The sequence below is a fragment of the Oncorhynchus keta genome, chromosome 25, assembly GCF_023373465.1.
Source record: "Oncorhynchus keta strain PuntledgeMale-10-30-2019 chromosome 25, Oket_V2, whole genome shotgun sequence".
In the NCBI taxonomy this organism is placed as follows: domain Eukaryota; kingdom Metazoa; phylum Chordata; class Actinopteri; order Salmoniformes; family Salmonidae; genus Oncorhynchus; species Oncorhynchus keta.
In genome coordinates, this window is record NC_068445.1 from 17,483,143 (window position 1) to 17,502,967 (window position 19,825).

Sequence of the window (19,825 nt, forward strand, 5' to 3'; positions counted from 1 at the left end):
CTCCCTATAGGCTGTCTCGTCTTTGTCGGTGATCAGGCCACTGTTGTGTCGTCTGCAAACTTAATGGTGTTGGAGTTATGCCTGGCCATGCAGTCGTGGGTGGACAGAGAGTACAGGAGGGGACTGAGCTCGCACCCCTGGGGAGCTCCAGTGTTGAGGATAAGCGTGGCAGATGTGTTGCTACCTACCTTCACCACCTGGGGGCGGCCCGTCAGGAAGTTCAGGATACAGTTGCAGAGGGGAGTGGTTTAGTCCCAGGATCCTTTTATTTTTATTTTTATTTAACCTTTATTTAGCCAGGCAAGTCAGTTAAGAACAAATTCTTATTTTCAATGACGGCCTAGGAACAGTGGGTTAACTGCCTGTTAACAGGCCGTCATTGAAAATAAGAATTTGTTCTTAACTGACTTGCCGAACGACAGATTTGTACCTTGTCAGCTCGGGGGTTTGAACTTGCAGCCTTCCGGTTACTAGTCCAAAAGTCTAGTCTACTAGTCTAACCACTAGGCTACCCTGCCGCCCCTTAGCTTAGTGATGAGCTTTGAGGGTACTATGGTGTTGAAAGCTGAGCTGTAGTCAATGAACAGCATTCTCACATAGGTGTTCCTTTTGTCCAGGTGGGAAATGGCAGTGTGGAGTGCAATAGAGATTGCATCATCTGTGGATCTGTTTGGGTGTTATGCAAATTGTGGTGGGTCTAGGGTTTCTGGGATAATGGTGTTGATGTGAGCCATTACCAACCTTTCAAAGCACTTTATGGCTACAGACGTGAGTGCTCTGGGTCTGTGTCATTTAGGCAGGTTGCCTTTGTGTTCTTGGGCACAGGGACTATGGTGGTCTGCTTGAACCATGTTGGTATTACAGACTCAATCAGGGCCATGTTGAAAATGTCAGTGAAGACACCTGCCGGTTGGTCAGCATTATTCCCGGAGCACACGTCCTGGTAATCTGTCTGGCCCTGTGTATGTTGACCTGTTTAAAGGTCTTACTCACGTTGACTATGGAGAGCGTGATCACACAGTCGTCCGGGAACAGCTGATGCTCTCGTGCATGCCTCTGTGTTTCTTGCCTCGAAGCGAGTATAGAAGTGATTTAGCTCATCTGGTAGGCTCGTGTCACTGCGTGGCTCGCAGCTGTGCTTCCCTTTGTAGTCTGTAATAGGTTGAAAGCCCTGTCACATAAGACGAGCGTCGGAGCCGGTGTTGTATGATTCAGTCTTAGTCCTGTATTGATGCTTTGCCTGTTTGATGGTTCATCACAGGGCATAGCAGGATTTCTTGTAAGCTTCCGGGTTAGAGTCCTGCACCTTAAAAGTGGCAGCTCTACCCTTTAGCTCAGTGCGAATGTTGCCTGTAATCCATGGTTTCTGGTGAGGGGTATGTACATACAGTCACTGTGGGGACGACATCCTCAATGCACTTATTGATAAAGTCAGTGACTGATGTGGTGTACTCCTCAATGCCATTGGAAGAATCCTGGAACATGTTCCAGTGTGTGATAGCAAAACAGTCCTGTAGTTTAGCATCTGCTTCATCTGACCACTTTTTTATTGACCGAGTCACCGGTGCTTCCTGCTTTAATTTTTGCTTGTAAGCAGGGACCAGAAGGATGGAGTTGTGGTCGGATTTACCAAATGGAGGGCGAGGGAGAGCTTTGTACGCATCTCTGTGTGTGGAGTACCGGTGATTTTGAATTTATTTCCCCCTGGTTGCACATTTAACATGTTGATGGAAATTTGGTAGAACTGATTTAAGTTTCCCTGCATTAAAGTCTCCGGCCACTAGGAGCGCCACCTCTGGGTGAGTGGTTTCTTGTTTGGTGACTTTAAAACAGTTACAGAGTTTAATCGCTGTGAAAGGAGGAAAGTGAGGATAGATCAACATTGTAGCTACCATAATATTAACCTAGATGACATATTGAAAAGAAAGAAGCCTGTACAGAATAAAAATATTCCAAAACATGCATCCGGTTTACAATAAGACACTAAAGTAAAACTGCAAAACATGTGGCCTAGAAATTAACTTTATGTCCCAAATACAAAATGTTGTGTTTGGGGCAAATCCAACACAACACATAACTGACTACCACACTTCATATTTTCAAGCATGGTGGTGGCTACATCATGTTATGGGTATGCTTGTCATCGACAAGGACTAGGGAGTGTTTCATAATAAAAGGAAATGGAATACAGCTACAAGCACAGGCAAAATCCTAGAGGAAAACCTGGTTCAGTCTGCTTTCCAGCAGACACTGGGAGGCAGATTCACCTTTGTGTGAATACTTATACAAATTATATATTTCTGTATTTCATTTTCAATACATTTGCTAAAACTTCCTAAAAACATGTTTTAACTTCGTCATTATGGGGTAATGTGTGTAGAAGGGTGAGAATTATTATTATTTTTACTCCATTTTGAATTCAGGCTGTAACAAAACAAAATGTGGAATAAGGGGTATGAATACTTTGTTTAGGCACTGTATAATCCTGAATCTTAAGAGGAGGGCAACTCTTTCATGTTCAGAGGCACATCTGCTGATCGTGATGATATTCAACCTCTTCCAGATGATGAGAAGCGATAGCAGAAAACAGTATGAGACACATCCTCTGTACATTGTCTCAAAATAAACCTGGCTTACTATGAATAACCCAACCCTCTGGGAGACGTAATACATAATGTACATTCTGGTAGTCAAGCCTCCCCATGGACAACTGGCTAAACCAACTGTGCTACAGGGGTTCATTCCAACCAGCACGCATGGCTTTGGGGGACAGTGCTCTAGGGCAAGTATTCCCATACTGGGGTACGCGCAATGCAATTGGGGTCATGCCAAATAAAAATGTGATTCACATTTAAAAATACAATAAAATATTAAAAATGTAATTTCTTCACATTTTCAAACAGTCCATTTAGTAAGGCCCGTGTCCATAGAGACACATACTACACCTGCAGCTGTCAATGACACAAGTTGTTCTGCTTCCACGAGTACATCTAATGCTAGCATCAGTAATTCTACATTTGTTGTTAGCCCAGCTAGCATGGACACTGACAGTTGTGGATCTGATGCAGCCGAAGAGCTACTGCCCCTTTACCAGGGAAAACACCGAACAACAGACAGGGACGTTGGACCATCGAAGAGACGCAAATATGATGAGAACAACATTGATTTGGGCTTCACTTACATTGGGAGTAGTGCCTTTCCTCAGCCACAATGTGTTATATGTGCAAAAGTACTATCTAACAACTTGATGACACCTTCACTCTTGTGCAGACATTTAGAAAGAAAACATACCCATTTGAAAAATAAGATGACTTTTGAGTAGTAAGACATGTATAAAAGCAAGAGATAACATTAATAAGAAGGGGCTAGAAGCGTCTTATATGGTGTGCTACCGAGTGGGTGTGTGCCTTTCCAAATCATGTCCAACCAAGTTGTAGACACATCGAGGATTATCAATGGAAACAGGATGCACCTGAGCTCAATTTCGAGACTCATAGCAAAGGGTCTGAACACTTCTGTAAATAAGTTTTAAAACCTTTTTTACTATACATTTGCAAAAATGTCGAAAAACCTGTTTTTGCTTGTTATAGGGTATTGTCATTATAGGGTATTGTCTGTAGATTGATGATGAATTTGTTTTAATCTAATCCATTTTATAATAAGGCTGTAACTTAACAACATGTGGAAAGAGTCTAGGGGTCTGAATACTTTCCGGATGCACTGTAAATTTTATATAAACTCAGCAAAAAAAGAAACGTCCTCTCACTGTCATCATCAGGTCTTGTCATCATTTTATGATTGTTTTGTGTGCAAATGAACTCAAGCTTACAGACAGTGTCAAATGTGATATACAGTCGAAGTCGGAAGTTTATGTACACTTTAGCCAAATACATTTAAACTCAGTTTTTCACAATCCCTGACTTTTAATCCTAGTAAAAATTAGGATCACCACTTTATTTTAAGAAGGTGAAATGTCAGAATAATAGTTTACATACACTCAGTATTTGGTAGCATTGCCTTAAATTTGTTTAAAACTTGGGTCAAACGTTTTGGGTAGCCTTCCACAAGCTTCCCACAATATGTTGGGTGAATTTCGGCCCATTCCTTCTGACAGAGCTGGTGAAACTGAAACTGATATTTTCGATAGGATTGAGTTATTTATTTTTTCACCTTTATTTAACCAGGTATGCTAGTATGCTAGTTGAGAACAAGTTCTCATTTACAACTGCGACCTGGCCAAGATAAAGCAAAGCATTGCGACACCTACAACAACACAGAGTTACACATGGAATAAACAAGCGTACAGTCAATAACACAATTTTTAAAAGAAAGTCTATATACAGTGTGTGCAAATGGCGTGAGGAGGTAAGGCAATAAATAGGCCATAGTAGCGAAGTAATTACAATTTAGCAAATGAACACTGGAGTGATAGATGAGCAGATGATGTGCAATTAGAAATACTGGTGTGCAAAAGAGCAGAAAAGTAAATAAAAACAATACGGGGATGAGGTAGGTAGATTGGGTGGGCTATTTACAGATGGGCTATGTACAGCTGCAGCGATCGGTTAGCTGCTCAGATAGCTGATCTATAAAGTTAGTGAGGGGAATATAAGTCTCCAGCTTCAGCGATTTTTGCAATTCGTTCCAGTCATTGGCAGCAGAGAACTGGAACGAAAGGCGGCCAAACGAGGTGTTGGCTTTGGAGATGATCAGTGAGATATACCTGCTGTAGCGCGTGCTACGGGTAGGTGTTGTTATCATGACCAGTGAGCTGAGATAAGGCGGAGCTTTACCTAGCATAAACTTATAGATGACCTGGAGCCAGTGGGTCTGGCGACGAATATGTAGCGAGGGCCAGCCGACTAGAGCACACAGGTCGCAGTGGTGGGTGGTATAAGGGGCTTTGGTGACAAAACGGGTGGCACTGTGATATACTGCCTTCCAGTTTAATGAGTAGAGCATTAGAAGCTATTTTGTAAATGACATCGTCAAAGTCGATAATCGGTAGGATAGTCAGTTTTACGAGGATATGTTTGGCTATGTGAGTGAAGGAGGTTTTGTTGCGAAATAGGAAGCCGATTCTAGATTTTATTTTAGATTGGAGATGTTTAATATGAGTCTGGAAGGAGAGTTTACAGTCTAGGCAGACACCTAGTTATTTGTAGTTGTCCACATATTCAAAGTCAGAACCGTCCACATTAGTGATGCTAGTCGGGCAGGTGCGGGCAGCGAATGGTTGAAAAGCATGCATTTGGTTTTACTAGCGTTTAAGAGCAGTGTTGTATGGCATTGAAGCTCACCTGGAGGTTAGTTAGCACAGTGTCCAAAGAAGGGCCAGATGTATACAGAATGTTGTCGTCTGAGTAGAGGTGGATCAGGGAATCACCCACAGCAAGAGCGACATTGTTGATATATACAGAGAAAAGAGTCGGCCCGAGAATTGAACCCTATGCAACCCTCACAGAGACTGCCAGAGGTCCGGACAACAGGCCCTCTGATTTGACACACGGAACTCTGTCTGAGAAGTTGGTAAACCAGGCGAGGCAGTCATTTGAGAAGCTAAGGCTGTTGAGTCTGCCGATAAGAATATGGTGATTGACAGAGTCGAAAGCCTTGGCCAGGTCGATGAAGACGGCTGCACAGTACTGTCTTTTATCGATGGCGGTTATGATATTTTTTAGTACCTTGAGCGTGGCCGAGGTACACCCGTGACGGGCTCGAAAAACGGATTGCACAGCGGAGAAGGAACGGTGGGATTCAAAATGGTCAGTGATCTGTTTAAAGCCGAAGACTTTAGAAAGGCAGGGCAGGATGGATATAGGTCTATAACAGTTTGGGTCTAGAGTGTCACCCCCTTTGAAGAGGGGGATGACCGCGGCAGCTTTCCAATCTTTAGGGATCTCGGACGATACAAAAGAGGTTGAACAGACTGGTAATAGGGGTTGCAACAATGGCAGCGGATCATTTTAGAAAGAGAGGGTCCAGATTGTCTAGCCTAGCTGATTTGTACGGGTCTAGGTTTGCAGATCTTTCAGAACATCAGCTATCTGGATTTGGGTGAAGGAGAAGCTGGGCAGGCTTGGGCAGGTAGCTGCGGGGGGTGCGGAGCCGTTGGCCGTGGTTGGGATAGCCAGGAGGAAAGCATGGCCAGCCGTAGAGAAATGCTTATTGAAATTAATCCATTTTTCATTAAGCCATTTTGCCACAGCTTTGGAAGTATGCTTGGGGTCATTATCTATTCGGAAGACCCATTTGCGACCAAGCTTTAACTTCCTGACTGCTGTCTTGAGATGTTGCTTCAATATATCCACATATATTTTCCTCCTCATGATGCCATTTATTTTGTGAAGTGCACCAGTCCCTCCTGCAGAAAAACACCCCCACAACATGATGCTGCCACCCTCATGCTTCACAGTTGGGATGGTGTTCTTCGGCTTGCAAGTCTCCCCCTTTTTCCTCCAAATATAACGATGGTCATTATGGCCAAACAGTTACATTTTTGTTTCATCAGACCAGAGGACATTTCTCCAAGAAGTACGATCTTTGTCTGCATGTGCAGTTGCAAACCGTAGTCTGGCTTTTTTAATGGCAGTTTTGGAGCAGTGGCTTCTTCCTGGCTGAGCGACCTTTCAGGTTATGTCGATATAGGACTCATTTTACTGTGTATATATACTTTTATACCCGTTTCCTCCAGCAGCTTCACAAGGTCCTTTGCTGTTGTTCTGGGATTGATTTGCATTTTTCACACGGAAGTACATTCTACTCTAAGAGACAGAACGTGTCATCTTCCAGAGCGTTATGACGGCTGCGTGGTCCCATTGCGTTTATACTTGCGTACTATTGTTGGTACAGATGGACGTGGTACCTTCAGGCATTTGGAAATGGCTCCCAAGGATGAATCAAACTTGGAGGTTTACAACGTTTTTTCTAAGGTCTTGGCTGATTTCTTTTGATTTTCCCATGATGTCAAGCAAAGAGGCACTGAGTTTGAAGGTAGGCCTTGAAATACATCCACAGGTACACCTCCAATTGACTCAAATTATGCCAATTAGTCTATCAGAAGCTTCTAAAGCCATGACATAATTTTCTGGAATTTTCCAAGCTGTTTAGAAGGCACAGTCAACTAAGTATATGTAAACTTCTGACACACTGGAATTGTGATACAGTGAATTAAAAGTGAAATAATCTGTCTGAAAACAATTGTTGGAAAAATGACTTTTTTCATGCACAAAGTAGATGTCCTAACCGACTTGCTAAAACTATAGTTTGTTAACAAGAAATTTGTGGAGTGGTTGAAAAACGAATTTTAGTGACTCCGACCTAAGTGTATGTCAACCTCCGAATAGGTTGGGTGCGCAATTACGCAGGTACTTTCCCGAAACGGACGACACAAACAACTGGATTTGTTATCCTTTTCATGCCCTGCCTCCAGTCCACTTACCGAGATCTGAACAAAAGAGCTTCATCGAAATTGCAACAGTGCTTCTGTGAAAATGTAATTTAATCAGAAGCCACTGTCAGATTTCTGGATTGGGCTGCGCTCAGAGTATCCTGCCTTGGCAAATCACGCCGTTAAGACACTGATGCCCTTTGCAACTACGTGTCTATGTGAGAGTGGATTCTCGGCCCTCACTAGAATGAAAACTAAATACAGGCACAGACTGTGTGTGGGAAATCATTTAAGACTGAGACTCTCTCCAATACAGCCCAACACTGCAGAGTTATGTGCATCCTTTCAAGCACACCCTTCTCATTAACCTGTGGTGAGTTATTCACACCCTTCTCATTAACCTGTGGTGAGTTACTCACAATTTTCAGTGAACAAATAAGGTTTTATATGTAAGATGGTTAAATAAAGAGCAAAATGATTGATTATTATTATACAGTGCTTTGCGAATGTATTCGGCCTCCTTGAACTTTGCGACCTTTTGCCACATTTCAGGCTTCAAACAAAGAGATAAAACTGTATTTTTTGTGAAGAATCAACAACAAGTGGGACACAATCATGAAGTGGAACGACATTTATTGGATATTTCAAACTTTTTTAACAAATCAAAACCTGAAAAATTGGGCGTGCAAAATTATTCAGCCCCTTTACTTTCAGTGCAGCAAACTCTCTCCAGAAGTTCAGTGAGGATCTCTGAATGATCCAATGTTGACCTAAATGACTAATGATGATAAATACAATCCACCTGTGTGTAATCAAGTCTCCGTATAAATGCACCTGCACTGTGATAGTCTCAGAGGTCCGTTAAAAGCGCAGAGAGCATCATAAAGAACAAGGAACACACCAGGCAGGTCCGAGATACTGTTGTGAAGAAGTTTAAAGCCGGATTTGGATACAAAAAGATTTCCCAAGCTTTAAACATCCCAAGGAGCACTGTGCAAGCGATAATATTGAAATGGAAGGAGTATCAGACCACTGCAAATCTACCAAGACCTGGCCGTCCCTCTAAACTTTCAGCTCATACAAGGAGAAGACTGATCAGAGATGCAGCCAAGAGGCCCATGATCACTCTGGATGAACTGCAGAGATCTACAGCTGAGGTGGGACACTCTGTCCATAGGACAACAATCAGTCATATATAGCACAAATCTGGCCTTTATGTAAGAGTGGCAAGAAGAAAGCCATTTCTTAAAGATATCCATAAAAAGTGTTGTTTAAAGTTTGCCACAAGCCACCTGGGAGACACACCAAACATGTGGAAGAAGGTGCTCTGGTCAGATGAAACCAAAATTGAACTTTTTGGCAACAATGCAAAATGTTATGTTTGGCGTAAAAGCAACACAGCTCATCACCCTGAACACACCATCCCCACTGTCAAACATGGTGGTGGCAGCATCATGGTTTGGGCCTTCTTTTCTTCAGCAGGGACAGGGAAGATGGTTAAAATGGATAGGAAGATGGATGGAGCCAAATACAGGACCATTCTGGAAGAAAACCTGATGGAGTCTGCAAAAGACCTGAGACTGGGACGGAGATTTGTCTTCCAACAAGACAATGATCCAAAACATAAAGCAAAATCTACAATGGAATGGTTCAAAAATAAACATGGTGTTAGAATGGCCAAGTCAAAGTCCAGACCTGAATCCAATCGAGAATCTGTGGAAAGAACTGAAAACTGCTGTTCACAAATGCTCTCCATCCAACCTCACTGAGCTCGAGCTGTTTTGCAAGGAGGAATGGCGAAAAAATTCAGTCTCTCGATATGCAAAACTGATAGAGACATACCCCAAGCGACTTACAGCTGTAATCGCAGCAAAAGGTGGCGCTATAAAGTATTAACTTAAGGGGGCTGAATAATTTTGCACGCCCAATTTTTCAGTTTTTGATTTGTTAAAAAAGTTTGAAATATCCAATAAATGTCGTTCCACTTCATGATTGTGTCCCACTTGTTGTTGATTCTTCACAAAAAAATACAGTTTTATATCTTTATGTTTGAAGCCTGAAATGTGGCAAAAGGTCGCAAAGTTCAAGGGGGCCGAATACTTTTGCAAGGCACTGTATTATTATTTGTGCCCTGGTCCTATAAGAGCTCTTTGTCACTTCACACAAGCCAGGTTGTGACAAAAACTCACTCTTTCTTATGTTTAACAAATGTATCGTATAATGTGTGTGTGGAAGGCTTACAATGATGGCTAAAAACAACATTTGAGAGCGCGCTGAACGTGGTGCGAGAGGGGGTACGCAGCTGGAGGTTGAATGTTTGAAGGGGTACAGGACTATAAAATGTTTGTGAAAAACTGGCTCTAGGGGAACTGAACAGACCTTGGAAGCTTTCTACTCAATGATCAACAGCGGAGAGGAAAAAGCATATAAGTACTGTCTCTCTAGGACACAAACCTCAGATATTACTTCCCTGCTCACTTCACCTTCCTCTGCTTCAAATCAAATCACATTTTATTTGTCACATACACATGGTTAGCAGATGTTAATGCGAGTGTAGCGAAATGCTTGTGCTTCTAGTTCCGACAATGCAGTAATAACCAATGAGTAATCTAACCTAGATTATTTTTCTTTCAGTGGGAGAAAGAAATATCTCCCCCAACAGTTACCGTTCATTGACTCCCTCCAAACCTGTGTGAGCATATAAAGAGGAGGCGAGAGATCTGTCTAATAAAGTATGCTGATATTAAACCATTAACAAGCACACTGGGATATGACAAATGCTCCCAGGAATGCTGTATGAATGAGGATCCACCGCACCAGGAAAACAGACAGACTCCCTCCTAGCTGCATCCCCTGTGCGCCACATCATCTACTCTCTCCTGTTCCACTGAGACGGAGTTAATCACTGGGAAAGACACATAACACACCCATTCAACCAGCCCCACCCCTCTGAACCATCTATGGTCAAGACGGATGATTGCCCCAAATAAAACCACATTCAGCGGTCCAGTTCTGGTCAGCAGTATGCTGTTTATTCACTGAGCTTTAATGTGGTTCTGACAAACCCCGTTGTCCCTCTCTGAGCCACAATTAACACACTGACATCACCTTTATTTTTTAATGACTATTTCAAACTTGTGAATGTTTTTGTCCGTTCAGCCTTCAAAAAAGGATTTCTAAAGACCAACGGAACTACTAGTAAAGCGCCAGGAGGGTTTGTTTTAGTGGCCAACACCTACATGTACAGTTGAAGTCGGAAGTTTACATAAACTTAGGTTGGAGTCATTAACACTTGTTTTTCAACCACTCCACAAATTTCTTGTTAACAAACTATAGTTTTGGCAAGTCGGTTAAGACATCTACTTTGTGCATGACACAAGTCATTTTTCCAACAATTGTTTACAGACAGATTATTTCACTTATAATTCACTGTATCACAATTCCAGTGGGTCAGAAGATTACATACACTAAGTCGACTGTGCCTTTAAACAGCTTGGAAAATGCCAGAAAATTATGTCATGGCTTTAGAAGCTTTGATAGGCTAATTGACATAATTTGAGTCAATTGGAGGTGTACCTGTGGATGTATTTCAAGGCCTTCAACTTTCAGTGCCTCTTTGCTTGACATCATGGGAAAATCAAAAGAAATCAGCACAAAATGTGTAGACCTCCACAAGTCTGGTTCATCCCTGGGAGCAATTTCCAAATGCCTGAAGGTACCACGTTCATTTGTAAAAACAATAGTATGCAAGTATAAACACCATGGGACCATGCAGCCGTCATACCGCTCAGGAAGGAGAGATGAACATACTTTGGTGTGAAAAGTGCAAATCAATCCCAGAACAGCAGCAAATGACCTTGTGAAGATGCTGGAGGAAACAGGTGCAAAAGTATCTATATCCACAGTAAAACAAGTCCTATATCGACATAACCTGAAAGGCCGTTCAGCCAGGAAGAAGCCACTGCTCCAAAACCGCCATAGAAAAGCCAGACTACGGTTTGCAACTGCACATGAGGACAAAGATCGTACTTCTTGGAGAAATGTCCTCTGGTCTAATGAAACAAAAATAGAACTGTTTCGCCATAATGAACATCGTTATGTTTCGAGGAAAAGGGGGGATGCTTGCAAGCCGAAGAACACCATCCCAACTGTGAAGCACGGAGGTGGCAGCATCATGTTGTGGGGTTGCTTTGCTGCAGGAGGGACTGGTGCACTTCACAAAATAGATGGCATCATGAGGAGGACAATTATATGGATATATTGAAGCAACATCTCAAGACAGCCAGGAAGTTAAAGCTTGGTCGCAAATGGGTCTTCCAAATAGATAATGACTCCAAGCATACTTCCAAAGTGGTGGCAAAATGGCTTAAGGACAACAAAGTCAAGGTATTGGAGTGGCCATCACAAAGCCCTGACCTCAATCCTATAGAAAATGTGTGGGCAGAACTGAAAAAGCTTGTGTGAGCAAGGAGGCCTACAAATCTGATTCAGTTACACCAGCTCTGCCAGGAGGAATGGGCCAAAATTCACCCAACTTATTGTGGGAAGCTTGTGGAAGGCTACCCAAAACGTTTGACCCAAGTTAAGCCATTTATAGGCAATGCTACCAAATACGAATTGAGTGTATGTAAACTTCTGACCCACTGGCAATGTGATGAAATAAATAAAAAGTTTAAATAAATCATTCTCCACCATTTCACATTCTTAAAATAAAGCGGTGATCCTAACTGACCTAAGAAAGGGAATTTTTACTAGGATTAAATGTCAGGAATTGTGAAAAACTGAGTTTAAATATATATTTTGCTAAAGTGTCTATAAACTTCCGACTTAAACTGTGTGTATTCAGTTTACATTGTAAATGTCGTGATCTCTGGATCCTAAGAACAGAGTGTTGATTCCTAGCCATCATTCTAGTCATTGCCCTCTTGAAACCAGCTGTTCTTTTGGGTCTATCTGGGAAAGAGTGATGACAAACTTCCTGTCCCAGGGCACTGTTTACACTCCTTCTCCTGGCCCGGGGAAGTCACAGCAACCATAGCCAGGGAACAGTGGAGGCTGCCGAGGGAAGAACGGCTCATAATAATGGCTGGAATGGAGTATAATGGAATGGTATCAAACCCATGAAAACCAGGTTTTCATGCCATTCCATTAACTCCATTCCAGCCATTATTATGAGTCGTCCTCCCCCCAGCAGCCTCCACTGCCAGGGAACCACGCCACATCAATGGTAAATGCTCATCTTTCTCCATCCAATGTACAGTAAAAGACCTCAGAAAACAAAGTGTTTTCAGTATTCACTCTGTGATGAGACACGAAAAAAAATACAATCACACTCCCAGCAGTAAGCTAAAGCAAGCACTATATTATATCCATTATGCAATATTATCTCAACTTCATAAGCCTATTGTTTAATATCTACCATATGGTATGTATCAACTCTACACCAACATGTATGTTGAACTCATTCAAAATATTGTTTACAAATATTGTGCTGTTCTTACTGGAACACTTGTAGAGTTTGCGTGCCTGTGTGATATCCCCTTTGCTTAGCCTTGTCCTCTGGCCAATCGGCGGTCTCACTCCATTGACATCATAGCGTGGCAGAATTGTGTCCAAGAAGATTCCTCTGCATTTCAAGGAGAAGAGACTGCGGTTAGATCAAAACAACAAAACCAAGAAGGCACTCACACATACACACTGGCGCGCACACACATACATTGGTGTAAAGTACTTAAGTAAAAATACTTTGAAGTACTACTTAAGCAGTTTTTGGGGTATCTGTAATTTACTTTATGACAAATTTTACTTCCTATATTCCTACATTCCTAAATAAGAATAATGTACTTTTTACTCCATACATTTTCCCTGACACCCAAAAGTACTCGCTATCCTTAAATGAAAAAACAAGAAAATTGTGCTTTCTGGTTTGCTTTAATATAAGGAATGTGAAATTATTTATACTTTTACTTTATTTGAGGTTTTTTTATTAGTATTTTTTTGTATTTTCACCCAAATTTTGTGGTATCCAATTGGTAGTTACAGTCTTGTCTCATTGCTGCAAATACCGTACGGACTCGGGAGAGGCGAAGGTCGAGAGCCATGCGTCCTCCGAAACACAACCCAACCAAGCCACACTGCTTCTTGACCCAATGCCCATTTAACCCGGAAGCCAGCCACCAATGTGTCAGAGGAAACACCATACACCTGGCGATTGTCAGTGTGCACTGCGCCCGGCCCGCCACAAGAGTCTTTAGTGCGCGATGGGACAAGGATATCCCTGCCGGCCAAACCCTTCCACAACCCGGACGACGCTGGGCCAATTGTGCGCCGCCCCATGGGGCTCCCAGTCTCGGCCGGCTGCGACAGAGCCTGGATTCGAACCCAGAATCTCTAGTGGCACAGCTAGCACTGAGATGCAGACCACTGCGCCACTCGGGAGGCCCTACTTTTAGACTTTTACTCAAGTAGCATTTTACTGGGTGACTTTCACTTTGGTCATTTTCTATTAAAAAGGTATCTTTACATTTAGTCAAGAATGACAATTGGGTACTTTTTCCACCACTGCACACACTCAGAAAATATGTTCACTCAGAGGACTCTGGTGAAGCCTAAAGATCCATCAACCAGCAGCTAAACTGCTGCCATTAACACTGACAGAAGGCATTATTCAGGGGTCTACTGAGGACGCTGAAACTTATGGAAGCATCAGGCCACAGCTTTGCCTGTGTGAGTCTGGCGACCTGACAGTAGGGCTAGAGCCAAGGATTGAGATCTACTGTATGGGGGCAGACAAGGGGCTTAGAGGCCATATAATCCCTGTTTCACTCTCTCTGGATCAGAAAGGGATGCATTTAAAAAGGTGAAGATGTGGAAATAACAACTCAAATAATAATAAAGATATGTATAAGCCTTTGAATTCACACATGTATGAACGAACATATGAGAAAATATGTACAAAATGTCCCCCCATCTTAAACACGGTTATTGTGTTTGGAATATGGTGCCGAGACACCACCAAATACACACTGGAACATTCTGCCAGTTGAGAGAGTGGACAGAGTGTGATGCCAAGTCGTGCTGCCCACTGATTGGTTCTCAGTGTCCTCACTATGGTTTGGTTTCTTGGTTCATCGCACTCTAGCGACTCCTTGTGGCTGGCCGGGCGGCTGCAGGCTGACTTCAGTCTTCAGTTGAACATTGTTTCCTCCGACACATTGGTGCAGCTGGCTTCTGGGTTAAGCAGCTGGGTGTTAATGTGCATGGTTTGGCGGGTTATGTTTCAGAGGGCGCATGACTCGACCTTCACCTCTCCCGAGCCCATTGGGGAGTTGCAGTGATGAGACACGACCAATTGAAATTGGGAGAAAAAGGGGGTAAAATACAAAAAAAGCTCAAATAACTAAGTGCTTAACTTCTAATATTATTATATAATAATTAAGTAATGGACTGTTCCTGGTCAGTGGTCCCCTCTAAGGCTGTAGGAATGTAGTTCAGACAGGTCTGAGTGTCAGAACTGAACTCACACTGACCTCATCATGTGTGCTGTACTACTTCCATCTGTACAGAACAAAAAGTCCAACACTGCAAACAAAAGCCCTCCTCTGACATCTCTATGGGAAAGTATCAAAATGGATTGGTTTGTTGTATGGACAACAACATTTAGCATAAGGATTAAAAGTCAAAAGGAACAAGAACAATTACAAAGAAGTACAAAACTCACACCATGGTGGCTTGCGTTTGCCTTGAAAAGGAACAGTTGATGCCGAAAAAACAGACGTTTTCACACCACTTTCTCACTTGACACTTTGCTAGTTTATCATCTCCTTTTCTCTCTCTGCAATGGCGAGCAAAGGCCTTCTCCCTGGCCGTTCCCATGGTGACGTGCCCATCAATGCCAGGCATGTGCAAACAGAACAGCCTGAGCTAACAGTTGAAGCACTGCCTGCCTGTCTGCCTGCCTGCCTGCCGGTGAACAACGCCACTGTAGCCGGTGTCAGAGTAGACAAAGGGCACACTGGAAGGTCTTTATTTGAGTTGGCTCTGCTCCATGCACCAGGCCTTAAAAATGTCCCCAGCGTAGGGGGGCGGATAAAGCCCAGGGTTGGGTAACATGCCCCAGACAAAAAGCATGGGGAGCTGCCTTACTTGTCCCCAGGAGGACACTTCAAAACATGAGGGCTGCCCATGAAATCTTTCCAACAACAATCTCAGCAAAGGCCCTGGTTTCCCACGGTGATTTACAGTAAAAACGTTGTGCAAACACACAGGCTAATAATGGGGAAACAAAGGGAGACATTGGGACAGGTACATCAGCCAATCAGCATGCAGGGGAAGTGTAAACCGGATCACAAACCTCAGTGACTTGAGAAAAGCTAACAGGAGCACCTTGTCCCCTAATAAGGATCTCTGAAAAACACTGACCACACTCTCGATACAATCCACAATGAAAAAAATTGTCTCTCTAAACAGTAAAATAATGGTATACGGCTATATTCAGGGAAAATAGGAATGCTCAGAGTGGTGAAATGACAACAAAGCAGGGAGCATCAACAATCATAAACCTACTTCATTCTGTCTGTACAGTTAGAAAATAAAGAGCCAGACAGCCCATTCTGTGCAGTGGCCTGGCAGTGTTTGTATCCAATCTTAGCCTCCCGGCTTCCCAAAATTTGGTTGCCACGAGCGCATGGCAGTTTATTTGGGACGAGGTCCAGACAGCGAGGCTGCAATAGGAGGCTGCAATAGGAGGCGGATAGGTCCAGGCTCAGTGAAAAAGAGGGCAGAAAAATAAGAACAAAAGGACAGCCAACAGCTGGTTCTCATATCAGAGAGCTGTGTAGTAATGATTACGGGCTGGTCTGGTCTGGCCTCCCTCTCCTCCAGCTTTCACTCGTTTTGCGTGTGCCCAGACTCACGTTACAGTCACATTGGAGAGCTGGGGCCTATCAAATTTCTTCCTGCAATTGGGAAAGGGGCATTAAATTTGAATAACAATCACTGGTACCGCTGTCTGTACCGCTAAACAGTTTCACATATTGTTTGGGAAAATTTGGGTCGAATTGCACAGACCAAAATTCAAATCACACACGCACACACACACATGGCTGTGGGAGGGAACCTCATGTAACTGGTATGTTAAACTCAGTGCCAGGATACTCCCCATTGTCACGCAATCCCCTATAGACTGCCCACTGCCTGACAAAGATTATATATGAAACCTTTATGCTGGGTTTGTATGCATTATACACTGAACAAAAATATAAAGTTACAGTTCATACAAGAAAATCAGTCCATTTAAATAAATTAATCAGGCCCTAATCTATGGATTTCACATGACTGGGAATACAGATATGAATCTGTTGGTCACATACCTTGGAACACAGAAGTGAGGGTTGCTTATAATGGGCCTCTGTACAACTATGTAGATATTCCATTTTTAAAATGATGCAGTTTCCAGCTACAATAGTCATGTACAACATCAACAATGTCTACACTGTATTTCTGATCAATTTCATGTTATTTTAAAATAAAATAAAAATGTGTTTAATTCAAAAACAAGGACATTTCTAAGTGACCCCAAACTTTTAATAACATACACTCCCATATCCTTTCTATCAATCACTTCTTCATCCATCTCAAACTATAAAAACTACACCGAACAAAAATATAAAAACATGCAACAATTTCAAAGATTTGACTGAATTACAGTTCATATAAGAAAATGTGTCAATTGAAAGAAATTCAGTAGGCCCTAATCTATGGATTTCACATGACTGTGAATACAGATATTCATCTGTTGTTCACAGATACCTTAAAAAACAGGTAAGGGCGTGGATCAGAAAACCAGTCAGTGTCTGGTGTGACCACGTGATGCAGTGTGACATCTCCTTTGCATAGAGTTGATCAGGCTGTTGATTGTGGCCTTTGGAATGTTGTTCCACTCTTCAATGGCTGTGTGAAGTTGCTGGATATTGGCTGGAACACGCTCTCGTACACGTCGATCCAGAGCATCCCAAACATGCTCAAATGGGTGACATGTCTGGTGAGTATGGGACATTTTCAGCTTCTAGGAATTGTGTACAGATCCTTGCAACATGGGGCTGTGCATTATCAAGCGGAAACTTGAGCAAATGCAATTGTGTTCGTTGTCCGTAGCTTATGCCTGTCACGACTTCCGCTGAAGTCGGTCCCTCTCCTTGTTTGGGCGGTGTTCGGCGGTCGACGTCACCGACCTTCTAGCCATCACTGATCCATTTTTCATTTTCCATTGGTTTTGTCTGTCTTCCTTCACACCTGGTTCCAATCCCATCAATTACATGTTGTGTATTTAACCCTCTGTTTCCCCTCATGTCCTTGGAGATTGTTTTATTGTATTTAACCCTCTTACATTATTTTCTGTATATTTAGGTTTTTGGAGTTTTATGAGCACTTATTAAACGACTCCGTTTATACCAAGTTTGTTTTCCTGCGCCTGACTTCCCTGCCACCAACACGCACCTATTACAATGCCTGCTCATACCATAACCCCACCACCTCGGGGCACTCTGTTCACAACATTGGAGATAGCAAACCGCTCGCCCACACGACGCCGTCATCTGCCTGGTACAATTGAAACCGGGAGTCATCCGTGAAGAGCACACTTCTCCATCGTGCCAGTGGCCATCGAATGTGAGCATTTGCTCACTGAAGTCGGTTACGACGCCAAACTGCAGTCATGTTTAAGTCCCCGGTGAGGACAGCGAGCACATAGATGAGCTTCCCTGAGATGATTTCTGACCGTGTGTGCAGAAATGATTTGGTTTCATCAGCTGTCTGGGTGGCTGCTCTTAGACAATTCCGCAGGTGAAGAAGCCGGATGTGGAGGTCCCGGGCTGGCGTGGTTACATGTGGTCTGCAGTTGTGAGGCCAGTTGGACGTACTTCCATATTCTCTAACAATGATGGATGCGCCTTATGGTAAAGAAAAACATTAAATTCTCTGGCAACAGCTCTGGTGGACATTCCTGCAGTCAACACGCCATTTGCACACTCCCTCAAAACCTGAGACATCTGTGGCATTGTGTTGTGTGACAAAACTGCACATTTTAGAGTGGACTTTTATTGTCCCCAGCACAAGGTGCACCTGTGTAGTGATTATGCGGTTTAAACATCTTCATGATATGCCACATGTCAGGTGGAGGGATTATCTTGGCAAAGGAGAAATGCTCACTAACAGGGATGTACAAATGTGTACACAGAATTTGAGAGAAATTATCTTCTTGTGCGATATATTTTATTTCAGCTCATGAAAACATGGGACCAACACTTTACATGTTGCGTTTATATTTATTGTTCAGTATATAATTACAATGACACCTCAATCTCCAACTCAGTCCCAAGTGGACTTGTTTGGCCATGCTTTGATCCAATGGTAACAGTGCTGAACTGCAGCCTAAAAAAAGAGAATGGGTGGACACAACCCAAATTAGCATGCAGTAGTCAGAGGGTGGGCTGGTCCAAACCTCAAACAGCCACTATAACACCACCGTCTCGTTCTGGGGCTGACAGGACAGCATCTGGAGAGTTCCAGATACGTCAGACAGGGAATCTGGAAGAAAGAGGTCAGCTTGCACCCACGGACAAACTGGCACGGTGGAGTATCATTAAGATTATGACACGTTCACTGCTCTCCTTTTCAAGCCTACTTCAAGGCCAAGAATACTTTTTTTTTTGTCAAATGGCAGCAGCATGTACTACAACAGCACTAGGAGAGTTTGGATGGAGTGGACAGCAGTTTTCTTTCTGTATTTTTTCCTTAAATCCTTACATACATTCTACAGAAAAAAAATTGTACGAGGAAAAAGTAAGATAATATGAGACAAAAGCTTTAACAATTTCCATCTATGCGGCCATGAAAAAAAATCTGGGAAAGAATGCATCTTTCTGATGTGATTTATTACACTCCTTACGTCCTTACTCTTCCATTAAAGACTGCACAAATCGTCTTTGACGCCTTGATTACAAATGCCACAATAGATCAATTAAATAAACAAAAATCTATAGCCTGCAGTCAGAACGCACCTGGAAACAGGATCAGTTTGATTCTGTACTCTGAGATTTGGCTTGTCAGGTCAATGTCGGGGAAATTACGGCGCTTATGTCTTCATTTCCCCATACCTAAACATGTTAATCTGATCATTAGTGTTTGACCTAAATCCCACTAACACCTGGGAGCCATGAAGCTAGCCAGCAGACACCTCAGGAATAAAACCCTATAACTGCCTGGTATGTGGGATCATGTTGCTAACGACGATCAAAGCCTCTTCAAAAGCGGCCATATGTGGCATAATGAGGCAGTTCACGCTATGAGAGGAGAGCTTTTACAAGGAACTTCACAGGATGTATGAAAGTGACACGCAGCCTGATGCAGCAGGACCACTGGTGCTAGCTGCTCTAC

At 42.9% G+C, this 19,825-nt stretch overlaps 1 protein-coding gene across 1 annotated transcript in view; it reads right to left on the bottom strand.

Moving 5' to 3' along the window:
- The window catches only part of LOC118358326 (bone morphogenetic protein 1-like), a 58,470-nt gene that overhangs the window by 16,615 nt on the left and 22,030 nt on the right, over positions 1-19,825 (bottom strand). Inside the window, exon 7 of the mRNA XM_035736007.2 lies at positions 12,892-13,016. Within this exon, the coding sequence (XP_035591900.1) occupies positions 12,892-13,016 (125 nt within the window). The remainder of the gene's footprint in view (positions 1-12,891; positions 13,017-19,825) is intronic.